General features: G+C 47.6%; 1 protein-coding gene across 3 annotated transcripts in view; it reads left to right on the plus strand.

Moving 5' to 3' along the window:
- AARS1 (alanyl-tRNA synthetase 1) overlaps positions 1-12,393 on the plus strand; it is a 104,176-nt gene that overhangs the window by 77,574 nt on the left and 14,209 nt on the right. The window contains exons 3-6 of one of the 3 annotated variants that reach the window (XM_070062736.1): positions 4,006-4,522; positions 7,060-7,224; positions 9,870-10,058; positions 10,693-10,838. In XM_070062736.1, the coding sequence (XP_069918837.1) occupies positions 7,081-7,224; positions 9,870-10,058; positions 10,693-10,838 (479 nt within the window). In that variant the 5' untranslated portion in view covers positions 4,006-4,522; positions 7,060-7,080. Of the gene's footprint in view, positions 1-4,005; positions 4,831-7,059; positions 7,225-9,869; positions 10,059-10,692; positions 10,839-12,393 lie in introns of those variants that run through there. The other 2 variants (XM_070062735.1, XM_070062737.1) reach the window with 2 other exon arrangements.

The following is a 12,393-nucleotide window of genomic DNA, read 5'->3' on the forward strand; positions in this document are numbered from 1 at the left end:
CCTATCTGTTATTCTGCCTTTCAAATACATAAATATTTTTTTTAAAGACTAACATACAGGGGCTGGCGCTGTGGTGCACTGGGTTATCGCCCTGGCCTGCAGTGCTGGCATCCCATATGGGCGCCGGTTCAAGACCTGGCTGCTCCCTTTCCTATCCAGCTCTCTGCTATGGCCTAGGAAAGCAGTAGAAGATGGCCCAAGTCCTCAGGCCCCTGCACCCACATGGGAGACCTGTAAGAAGCTCCTGGCTTTGGATTGGCGCAGCTCCAGCCATTGCGGCCAACTTGGAAGTGAACCATCAGGTAGAAAACCTCTCTGCCTCTCCTCTCTTTGTGTAACTCTGACTTTCAAGTAAAATAAATAAATCTTTCAAAAAGAGTAACATAGGGCCGGTGCCGCTGCTCACTAGGCTAATCCTCCGCCTTGCGGCGCCGGCACACCGGGTTCTAGTCCCGGTTGGGGCACCGGATTCTGTCCCGGTTGCCCCTCTTCCAGGCCAGCTCTCTGCTGTGGCCCGGGAGTGCAGTGGAGGGTGGCCCAAGTGCTTGGGCCCTGCACCCCATGGGAGACCAGGATAAGTACCTGGCTCCTGCCATCGGATCAGCGCGGTGTGCCGGCTGCAGCGGCCATTGGAGGGTGAACCAACGGCAAAGGAAGACCTTTCTCTCTGTCTCTCTCTCTCACTGTCCACTCTGCCTGTCAAAATAAATAAATAAATAAATAAATAAATAAATAAATAAATAATAGAGTAACATACAGAAACCATTCAAATTGTGAATATAATGGATAAGGTAAGTGCGCCTGCCAGGTAGATAAGTTTTTTTCTTTGTATCTAAACTAACAAGTGTAGACACATCCTGTAGTCCCTCAGCAAAATCTCAGGCCCCATCCAGAGCTATTAAACCAGCATCTGTATTTTTAAAAAATGATTTATTTATTTGAAAAGAAGAGTTACAGAGAGAGGGGGAGAGACATCTTCCATCTGCTGGTTCACTCCCCAGATGACCACAACAGTGGGGGATGTAACCAGGACTCAAACCACAGCCTAATGGATGCCCACATTAAGCCACAATGCCAGTCCCCTCTTAGAGCTGCTTGAAACAAGCATTCAGGCACTTTCATTTGACCAGACAGCAACTCACTGAACATTCTAGGCCCATTTATAGATGCAAATATACTAAGCGAGAAAATATAGGACTATGTCCGTCCAAAACTAAGTATGTTAGTTGTGCTACCTTGAACCCCTGTTAGCCTCTTCAGGCCCCAAGGTGGGGTTCCACAAATGTTCTACTGGAGAGCAAGACACATGTACAGCACTCAGTGCCACCTGCAGGCCTATTTGCTTAGCCTAGAATAAATTAGGAATTTGCCAGAGGCTTCCTAACATATATAAGTTGTGTATTGCATAGACATTCTAACATGTAATTGACATTATTTACAAGGGAAAAATATCCCAGAGAACTGGGTGATTACAAAAGAATGTGACTCTGGTGCTTCAATTACAATTTCTCTCTCTCTCTCTTTTTTTTTTTTTTTTTTTACAGGCAGAGTGGACAGTGAGAAAGGTCTTCCTTTGCCGTTGGTTCACCCTCCAATGGCTGCCACGGCCGGCGCACTGAGGCCGGCACAGCACATTGATCCGAAGGCAGGAGCCAGGTGCTTCTCCTGGTCTCCCATGGGGTGCAGGGCCCAAGCACTTGGGCCATCCTCCACTGCACTCCCTGGCCACAGCAGAGAGCTGGCCTGGAAGAGGGGCAACCGGGACAGAATCCGGCGCCCCGACCGGGACTAGAACCCGGTGTGTAGGCTCCGCAAGGCGGAGGATTAGCCTAGTGAGCCGCGGCGCCAGCCTACAATTTCTCTTAATGTATATCCAACCAGTTATTGGATGAGTGAAAAATAAAATTTGTCTCTATTTTTTTCAGTTAAGGTGTTATAACAACAACAACTTGGGCAGCAGAGCAAAGTTACTGAGATTACAACCTAGTCTAATTAAGTGAGCTCTTTCCACATGTGGGTAAAACATGTGCAGCCGGCGCCGCGGCTCACTAGGCTAATCCTCCGCCTTGCGGCGCCAGCACACCGGGTTCTAGTCCCGGTCGGGGCGCCGGATTCTGTCCCGGTTGCCCCTCTTCCAGGCCAGCTCTCTGCTGTGGCCAGGGAGTGCAGTGGAGGATGGCCCAAGTCCTTGGGACCTGCACCCCAGGGTAGACCAGGATAAGTACCTGGCTCCTGCCATCGGATCAGCGCGGTGTGCCGGCCGCAGCGTGCCGGCCGCGGCGGCCATTGGAGGGTGAACCAACGGCAAAGGAAGACCTTTCTCTCTGTCTCTCTCTCTCACTGTCCACTCTGCCTGTCAAAAACAAAAAAATTTAAAAAAAAAGAAAGAAAGAAAAAAAAAAAATCTGGCCGGTGCCGTTGCTCACTAGGCTAATCCTCCGCCTTGCGGTGCCAGCACACCGGGTTCTAGTCCCGGTCGGGGCACTGGATTCTGTCCCGGTTGCTCCTCTTCCAGGCCAGCTCTCTGCTGTGGCCCAGGAGGGCCATGGAGGATGGCCCAAGTGCTTGGGACCTGCACCCCATGAGAGACCAGGAGAAGCCCCTGGCTCCTGGGTTCGATCAGCGCGGTGCGCTGGCCGCAGCAGCCATTGAAGGGTGAACCAACAGCAAAGGAAGACCTTTCTCTCTGTCTCTCTCACTGTCCACTCTGCCTGTCAAAAAAAAAAAAAAAAAAGAAAGTACAATCTGTACATAAAGGTCATTCTGTGGTGGCATAGAAATTTCAATCAATTTTCAGGTGGTTTAGGCTAAATGTGTTATTTGGGACCGATTTATTTTTAAGGTTTATTTATTTATTTATTTGAAAGGCTGAGTTATAGCAAGACAGAGGCAAAGAAAGAGAGGACTTCCACTGCTGGTTCACTCCGCAAATGGCCACAACGGCGGAACTGAGCCGATCCAGATCCAGGAGCTAGGAGCTTCTCCCAGGTCTCCAACCTGTATGCAGAGGCCCAAGGACTTGGGTCATATTCCACTGCTTTCCCAGGTGCATTATCAGGGAGCTAGATCGGAAGTGGAGCAGCTGGGACTTGAACTAGCACCAAGATGGAATCTGGAGCTGCAGGCTGGGGTTTTAACCCTCTGCATCACAGAACCCACCACTTGGAGCCAATTTGGATCAAAATAAACACTTGTCTCTCTTCCTATTGCTTTTATCTGTGTTCCCTAACCCTCCTTAAAACGCATGTAAGGTTACATGGGGATCAAAATCTTAGCTCAATGGCTGCTGCATACTAAGTGTCAGTTATTATTAGTTTCTATGAACTGGGAAGCTGAATCAAGTCAGTTTTTACTGGCTTTTGAGCTTGACCTATTACTTTTTCAGATTTATTTATTTGAAAGAGCATTACAGAGAGAGGCAGAGGGAGGGAAGGAGGGGGAGAGAGAAATGTCTTCCATCTGCTGGTTCACTCTGTACATGACTGCAACAGCCAGGGCTGAGCCGATCTGAAGCCAAGAGCCAGGTGCTTTCTCAGGTCTCCCACTCGGACTTGGGCCATCTTCCACTGCTATCCCAAGCCATAACAGAGAGCTGGATCAGATGCAGAGCAGCCGGGACTCACACCGGCATCCCCAAACCGGCACCCATATGGAATGCCGGCGCTGCAGGCCGCGGCTTCAACCCGCTGCACCACAGTGCTGGGTCTTGACCTTCTATTTGAAAGGATACATGTTTACATGAAGAAGTACTTTCTGAAGAGTCTGTAACAAAGTTATGATCAGCAGTACAAAAACCATGTATTTGGATATACCAGATGATGTAGGTAATAACGTAAGTATTAAGAGGACATGAGTTTGGATCCTGGTTCTGCAAGTTGGTATTCACTGAGAAGATAGTTTCCATATAAATCAACAGGAGACATCAGCTTATCTAATACACAGTTTAAATAAAATTAAGTAAAATGTTCAGTACATTGCATGTAAATATTAACTATTATTTTTCAGAGGCAAATGGAGGTCCAGATGCCCGCCCAGTTGTCCCTCAACCACTGTTATTTCTTTCACGCCAAATTTTAGAAAGTCTTACAAGTCTATGATGGGCACCTTAAGTAAAAATCTTTAAAAGTCTGCACTTCAATTAACAGAAATATATCAGCACCTGTGACCTCTACCAAAAACATATTACCATCCCGCCTTCTAAGTGACGTCAACTATCGGTATTTTGCGTACGGAAACCAAAATGTCTGCCATCAGGAGCCGCATCCGTGCCTTTCCCGTGACGCACCCGCGCCCCGTCTTTCCCAGCCATTGCATCAGCCTACTTGGAGACGCCGTCCCAGAAACAGACTGATAACGGTGATTCGTACTCAAGTTGATTGGCATATTCTTAGACCAATAATATCCCGTGAGGAGTAGGGCGCAGCGGGGCACTTTCCATTGGCGCACTCTGATTGGGCGCGCCGGCGCCGGTTGCGGCCAATCGTGGGCCGGGTTGGATACTACTGCGCTACGGCTGCAGCAGGTAACCTCGGGCGCCTGGCCGGTGTGGGGGCTACTGAGGGAGGAACTAAACGACCCTGAGGAGAAGGAGGCTGCTCCCCACAAGTTCTGCGGCTGGGCCAGGGCTCTGATAAAAAGCGCGGCGGCCGCAGAAGGCCCCTGGCCCGGCGGCGCGCGGCCGGAGGAACCCCGGCTTGGGCAGGAGCGGGGCCGGAGCGTGGCTTGTCAGCCCCCTGGCGTCCTGGAGGCGAAGCCGCCGCGGGTGGACTTGCTGAGGACCGCGACCTTGGGGGGATCACCGTTGCTGTCGGGTACCCACCCTGAGCTGAGGTTCGCTCCCCTGGGGGAGGTGTGTGTGGGTGGGGGATAAGATAGAAGGGTGACCCAAATGGGTGGAGTCTCGCTATCAGCCATCCCCTAAATTCTTAAAAAAATTAACGTTCCAATCCAGGCCTTCCTGGACCATCGTGTTAAGCTAAGTGCTCTTCCAGACGGTCTGCCTTACCCCGTTGTACTTTGAGAGTTAATTTGGAACTTGGTACTAAAGGCTTGGTGCACTTGGTCATGAAATAGGTACTTGGCGACCATGTGGCCCTGTGCTGAGGGGACACGGTCGTGGTAAGCCCCTGCCGGTCCTGATTCCCAGGGGACAGGACTTGGGCACTAACCAAGCCACCAAATGCATGTGAATATTATGAAGAGAGACAGGGTTCTTTGAGACAAAGAAAGGGGGACCTGGCCTGGAAGAAGGAGGCTGGCTTAATTAAGTGTCTTTGGAACTGAGATATCAAAATGAGAAATTGACACGGGGAAGGGAAAGGAGTCAGACTGGGCCAGACGGCTTACCTGGCACAGGAGGAGCAGGCTGCCAGCAGTGTGACTCCCGCTGGGGAGTGGAATCCCAGGTCTGGCCTTTGTGCTGCTGTGGATGGCTTTCCAGAGTATTTACGTTGAATAAATGAATGGGCAGTGGTGATGGGGACACAGCTTTGAATAGCCCAACCTCCGTAGGGCTTCCTGTCAATGTTTGGCTCCTTTAACACAGCACTGCAGTTCTTTCTGTACGTGATGGTCTTTCTCTGAAAGGCACAGACTCTCATTCATCTTAGTTCCCAGCCCGTAGTATGCGTTCATTGTGTTGAATGAGTAAGCAAAAATGGGGAAAATTTTTTTGTTATTTATTCATTTGAAAGAGCTACAAAGAAACAGGCGGTGAAATACAGAGAACTTCATCCACTGTTTCGGTCCCCAGATGGCTGTAATGACCAATGCTGGGCCAGGCCGAAGCCAGGAGCTTCATCTGGGTCTTCCATGTGGGTGGCAGGGGCCCAAGTACTTGGGCCATCTGCTTTTCCCAGGCCATTAGCAGGTAGCTGGATCAGAAGTGGAGCAGCCAGGACATGAACCAGTGGCCCTGTGGGATGCCAGCATCGCAGGCAGTGGCTTTACCTGCTACACCGTAACACTGGGCCCCGCAGGCAGTCTCTTATACAGATAGCTCCATTCCCACATCCACTTTTGCTAACACAAGCCCCGCAAAGATATCTCGTCAAGTTTAGAGGATGCTGGCTTTGGAGATAAGAAACTTACTCTAGGCGTGTAGATTAACAGAGTTGGAAGGAGCTTTGGAGATCATCGGGCAGGCCCTCCTTAAGTAAGTGAACTGAAGTGACTCCCTGAAGGATTTGGAACTCAGGTCTTCCCCTGTTGGTTTCCTTATTTGACTTTAAAGACCGAGGGGCGGGGGGCAGCATTGTGGTGCAGCTGGTTAAGCCATCCTATATCAGAGTGCTGGTGCAGCCTGGCCAGACCTGGCTGTTGTGGCCATTTGGAGAGTGAACCAGTGAATGAAAGATCTCTATCCCTTCTCTGTGTCTGTCACTCCTTTCAAATAAATAACTCTTTTTTTTTTTTTTTTTTTTTTAGATTGTGACTATGTTTTTCTTTTTTGTAAGATATATTTATTTATTTGAAAGAGTTACAGAGAGAGATCAATCTGCTGGCTCACTCCTCAGATGGCTGCAACATCAGGGCTGGGTCAGGCCAAAGCCAGAAGCCAGGAGCTTCGTCCTCGTCCCCCCCTTGGGTGGCAGGGGCCCAAAGCCATTAGCAAGTAGCTGGTTCAGAAGTAGAACATCCTGGACATGAACTGGTGCGTGTATGGGAAGCCAGTGTTGGAGGTGGTGGCTTCACCCTCTGCACCACAAAGCTGGCCCCTGTGACTGTCCTTTTCTAACTCCCGACCTAGGGACTGGTACAGGGTAGGTGTTTGGTACATATGTGTCGAATGAATGAATATATGAACAAACCTCCTGCTCTCTTGGTGAGTTGTTGTATTGAGCCTGTTGAGGCTGGCATAGGAAGGAAGGATTGACGGGACTGCTGTCTGCTGGTACAGCAAGTTTTGCTTTGATGATGACTTTAACCTTGGATGTTACAACATAGGATTTTAGGACCAAACAGATGGCTTGGCTTGAGAAACTGGGAGTCTTGTGCAATGCCTACTTATTTTTTAGTTTCAATTCTCTTAATTTTCTTCCCATCTTTTTTTCTGGCTAGTTCTCTCTGCTGACTTTCAAGATGGACTCATTCCTAACCGCAAGTGAAATCCGGCAGCGGTTTATAGATTTCTTCAAGAGAAATGAGCACACCTATGTTCATTCATCTGGCACCATCCCGCTGGATGATCCTACTTTGCTCTTTGCCAATGCAGGCATGAACCAGGTAAGGGTTGTTTCCCACGTGAACAAACAGCCTCGGGGACAGGGACACAGCATACGAAAGCGTAGCCTCTGGACTCAGTGTTTTGCTCTCTCACTTACTTTGTGATGTTGTGGAACTTCCTTTATGTTGCACACCTCAGTGTCCTTCTCTGTGAAATGAGGAATAATAATAGTGCCTTCCTGGAGGCCAGAGTGAGGAGTGAATAAGCCAATGCATGCACAATGCTTTTACTTGGAGTGCATTATTGAACACTAATAGACACTCACACAAGAGCTGTCATTTTAAATTTTTATTAATTTTTAATTATGATGATGGGAGGCCTCCCCCCTATGGGTGAGACTTGTGAGACTGCTGTCTTGTTGTAGAAGATTCTGCTTTTTTTTTTCTTCTTGAGAAGAAGCTGTGCTAAAGATACACACACACACACACATATTGTTTATTTTTCATCTATTTAAACACAGTATAACAGAGAGATCTTCTGTCTGCTTGTTCCCTCCCCAAATGCCTGCAATAGGGCAAAGTTGGAGCCTGGAGCCAGGAACGCCATCCAAATCTCCCGTGTGGATGGCGAGGCCCAAGCACTTGAGGCCTCCTCTGCCGCCCTCCAGGATGCATTAGCAGGCAGCTGATTGGAGGTCCTGGAGCAGCCAAGCTTCAAACCTGTACTCCAATATGGGACGTAGTGTCCCAAGAACTTACCCCATGGCACCACAAAGCATGCCTAAGGATTTGTGTTTTAAATTTCTTTCATATATTTTAAAAGCACAGGGAAAGAGGTGCAGAAACAGGCAGACAGAGAGAGAGAGAGATTTCATCCATTGATTCACTCTGCAAACGCCTGCAGTAGCCAGAGCTAGAGCAGGCCGGAGCCAGGAGCCAGGAACTCAGTCTGGATGTCCCTACCTGATTACGTGAGCAGGCACTGCTGCCTCCCAGGATGCGTGTTAGGAAGAAGCTGGATTTAAGGGTAGAGCCAGGACTTGACTCCAAGCACTCTGAAATGGGGTGCAGGTGTCCTGACCAGTCTCTCAGCCACTCAGCCATATGCCTGCCCCTGTATTGCCTCTTGGTGAGGAATACCTGACTTTTGTTGTTGTTGTTATTACAACCTGAAATAGAATTTACTGGGGATATGCTCTTTTTTAGGTACTGTGTTACCTGCTGGGCGTACAAAGATAAGGGAAATAATTTTTGCTTTTATGAAGTACATGATGTAGGATAAGACAGTTCAGTTGAACAGTTGTGTTCTTGCAATGATTTAAGCGTTCCATATCTTTGCTGCCCAGTGTGGTAGCTACCAGCCATGTGTGATTATTGAGCTAGTGTGACTGAGGAATCGAATGCTTACTTTTTTCAAATACTAGTTATTTTAATTTTAATTTTTTTTTTTGACAGGCGAGTGGATAGTGAGAGAGAGACAGAGAGACAGAGAGAAAGGTCTTCCTTTTGCCATTGGTTCACCCTCCAATGGCCGCCACGGCTGGCACACTGCGGCCAGCGCACTGTGCTGATCCAAAGGCAGGAGCCAGGTGCTTATCCTGGTCTCCCATGCGGGTGCAGGGCCCAAGCACTTGGGCCATCCTCCACTGCACTCCCTGGCCATAGCAGAGAGCTGGCCTGGAAGAGGGGCAACCGGGACAGAATCCGGCGCCCCGACCGGGACTAGAACCCGGTGTGCCGGCGCCGCTAGGTGGAGGATTAGCCTAGTGAGCCGCGGCGCCGGCTAATTTTAATTAATTTTACTTTACATAATCACAAGTATCTAGTGGCTGCCAAGTTGAACAGCACCAAATTGACAGGCCTAGGAGGAAAAATAAGGCAGAGCTACATGAATAACAGTGATGAATCAAAGTATGACTTCATAAATCCAGAGTAAGGTAACACCCTCTCTCTACACATCCAGTCACTCACCAGATTGTACTGATCCACTTCCTTACTATGTCTCAAATTTCTCCTCCTCATCACCATTACTACCAAATGAGCATATCAATTTTTTTTAAAAGGATTTATTTATTAATTTGATTGGCAGAGAGAGTGATCAGTCTTCCATCCGCTAGTTCACTCCCCAAATAGCCACAATGCCTGTGGCGGGCCAGGCTGAAGCCAGGAACCAGGAGCTTCTTCCAGTCTCCCACGTGGGTGCAGGGGCCCAAGGACTTGGGCCATCTTCCACTGCCTTCTCAGGCACATTAGCAAGGAGCTAGATCAGCTGGGACTCAAACCAGCACCCATATGGGATGCCAGCACTGCAGGCAGAGGCTTAACCTTCTACACACAGTGCCAGCCCTGAGAATATCAGATTTAGAATACGTTTTCCAGAAAGATAATATTAGCCCTGAACGTCAGACATTTGTGAAAAAGCACAGGTTTCACGCGTGAACCTGTGGCTGCTCAGATTTGGTAGGCTGTTCCGCTGCATGATAGTATCACTGTATGGGCAGCGGTGAGGAATAGAAGGAAACCAGGTCCAGAGAGAGGCTGCTCCGAAATAAGCTGCCTCTGCTTCCTTTGCAGCCGACCTCCTGCTTTGTATTCGGCCTCACTAAATCCAAACCACAGTTTGTGTTCGTTTTCCTGCCAGCTTGCGGCCACCTGACATAAACTGAAGCACTTTGAAAGTTGAACTGTGCCCCTTCTGTTTTCAGTTCAAACCTATCTTCCTGAACACCATTGACCCAACTCACCCCATGGCAAAGCTGAGCAGAGCTGCCAATACCCAGAAATGCATCCGGGCTGGGGGCAAACACAACGACTTGGATGACGTGGGCAAGGATGTTTATCATCACACCTTCTTTGAGATGTTGGGCTCCTGGTCTTTTGGAGATTACTTCAAGGTAAGCCCAGAGCAGAAGAACCACTGGGGTTTTGAGTAAAGTGATCATTTTTGTAGAGGAGGATAAGGTCTAATTGTACTTGTGATACATGGAGTATTATCTAGGAGCTTCAGGAGCAAAGGACATTTATGAATTCTAAGACTTCCTAAAATGTGATGATTTTTTAAAAAGATTTATTTATTTTACTTGAAAGGCTGAATTAGAGAGGAGAGAGAGGCAGAAATCTTCCATCTGGTGGTTCACCCCCAACATGTCTGCAGTGGCTAGAGCTGGGTCAGACTGAGCAAAGAGCTTCTTCCAGGTCTCCCATGTGGGTGCAGGGCCCTAAGCACTTGGGCCATCCTCTGCTGCTTTCCCAAGCACATTAGCAGAGAGCTGGATTGGAAGTGGAACAGTGGGGAATCAAACCAGTGCGCATATGAGATGCCAGCATCTTAGGCGGCCGCTTAACCCACTATACCACAGTGTCAGCCCTGATGGTTTATTTTTATATTGAATTTCTTGGGTGAATCAGTTCTGAATGTGGTTGAATTTATAGTGAAGATGTTATAGTTTTGAATCCATTCTCAGGGTCTTGTCTTTTCTACTCATCCTAAGTAGATGCTGGTTTGTTCATGTTCCATATCTTTTGTAGGAATTGGCGTGTAAAATGGCCCTTGAGCTTCTCACCCAAGAGTTTGGCATTCCCATTGAAAGACTCTACGTTACTTATTTCGGTGGGGATGAAGCAGCAGGTTTAGAACCGGATTTGGAGTGCAAACAGATCTGGCAGAATTTGGGGTAAGAACACAACTCACTTGCTGAGCGTGTGGAGGAATGAAGTGATTCCTGACCACAGTGCCTAGGAGGGGTCTCATGATTGGGGGCACACTGCCATTTCCATTTTGAGATGCAGATAGAAGTGACTTGCGGTAATTTACCTTTGACATCGTCATTGCTTCTTAGTCCATTTGATCACTTTTTGTTGAAAGCCGATTCAGGAATCTCCAATTTTTTTTTTGCTCTTTATGTATTTTTAAATTTACACATCTAATGCGTATATTGTAAAAATTTAAACCATAGAAATGTAGAAAATAGGAGGTATAAGATTCCTAAAGTTAATCATTGTTGATAGCTGGATACCACAAAAATAGTCTCCCAGACCTTTTTCATATTCCTGTATCTGTGTGAATGTGTACATGTGTCTTTCAACATAGTGGTATCCTTCATATGACAGTTTGTTTTCTAGAAATGTACTGACTTCAAATAGGATTGTGAAAGGGGGAGTTTTGTTTTTGAATATATTTGAGACAGAGAAAAAGCTCCTACCTGCTGGTTCACTCCTCAAATGTCCACCACAGCTTGAACTAGGCTAGGGCAAAACTGGGAGTCGGAAACTTAATTTAGGTCTCCCACGTGGGCAGCAGAGACCCAGCTGCATTACTCATGCTATTGTCTCCAGGGTCTGCATTACCAAAACGCAGGAGTCAGGATCCAGAGCTGAGTATTGAATACAGGTGTCTTTTTTTTTTTTTTTTTTTTAATTTATTTATTTTGAAGGCAGAGTTACAACAGAAAGAGAAGTAGGGAGAGACAGAGAATTCATCCATTGGTTCACACCCCAAGTAGCCACAATGGCCAGCCTGAAGCCAGGAGTCAGAAGGTTCTTCTGCATCTCCCATATGGGTGCAGGGGCCCAAGCAATTGGGCCATCTGCTTTCCCAGACATATCAGCAAGCTGGATCAGAAGTGGATCAGCCAGGTCTCTAACTGGTGCCCATATGGAATTCTGGCATCACAAGCAATAGCTTTACCTGCCACACCACAACACTGACCCAGAACCCAAGGACTTGAGCCTTCACTGCTGATCCCAGAGGTGCCCTTTAATGGGAAACTGGATTGGAGCAGATGGGATTCAAACTCAGGCACTTTACCAAGTGGTCTCTTAGCTGCTGCTTCAAAAACCCACCCCCGTTGTTGTTTTAAAAAAATCATTTTAAACAATTGTAAAGTATGATCATGTGGTAAAAAAATAGCGCGATAGATAGACTACATGTGTTCTGTGCTTTGAACTTAGCAGAATTCATGAAATGCTGTCAAGAGGACTCTTGAGTGTGGAGTGTCACCCTCTAGAGAGAGCAGGATGTCTGTCTCATTTTCTTGTTGTTAATGATCTCTCTTATCCTTTGGTACCCATTGTCTTACTTTATGTGGAAGCAAGCTGCTTCTCTGTTTTATTTTTATTTGTTTTTTAAAAGATTTACTTTTAAATTTACTTTACAGAGTTACAGAGAAAGAGAGAGAAAGAGAGAGAGAGAGAGATCTTGTGTCCACTGGTTTCACTCCCCAAATGGTT

Source organism: Oryctolagus cuniculus, chromosome 18, assembly GCF_964237555.1.
Source record: "Oryctolagus cuniculus chromosome 18, mOryCun1.1, whole genome shotgun sequence".
NCBI classification, from domain to species: Eukaryota; Metazoa; Chordata; class Mammalia; order Lagomorpha; family Leporidae; genus Oryctolagus; species Oryctolagus cuniculus.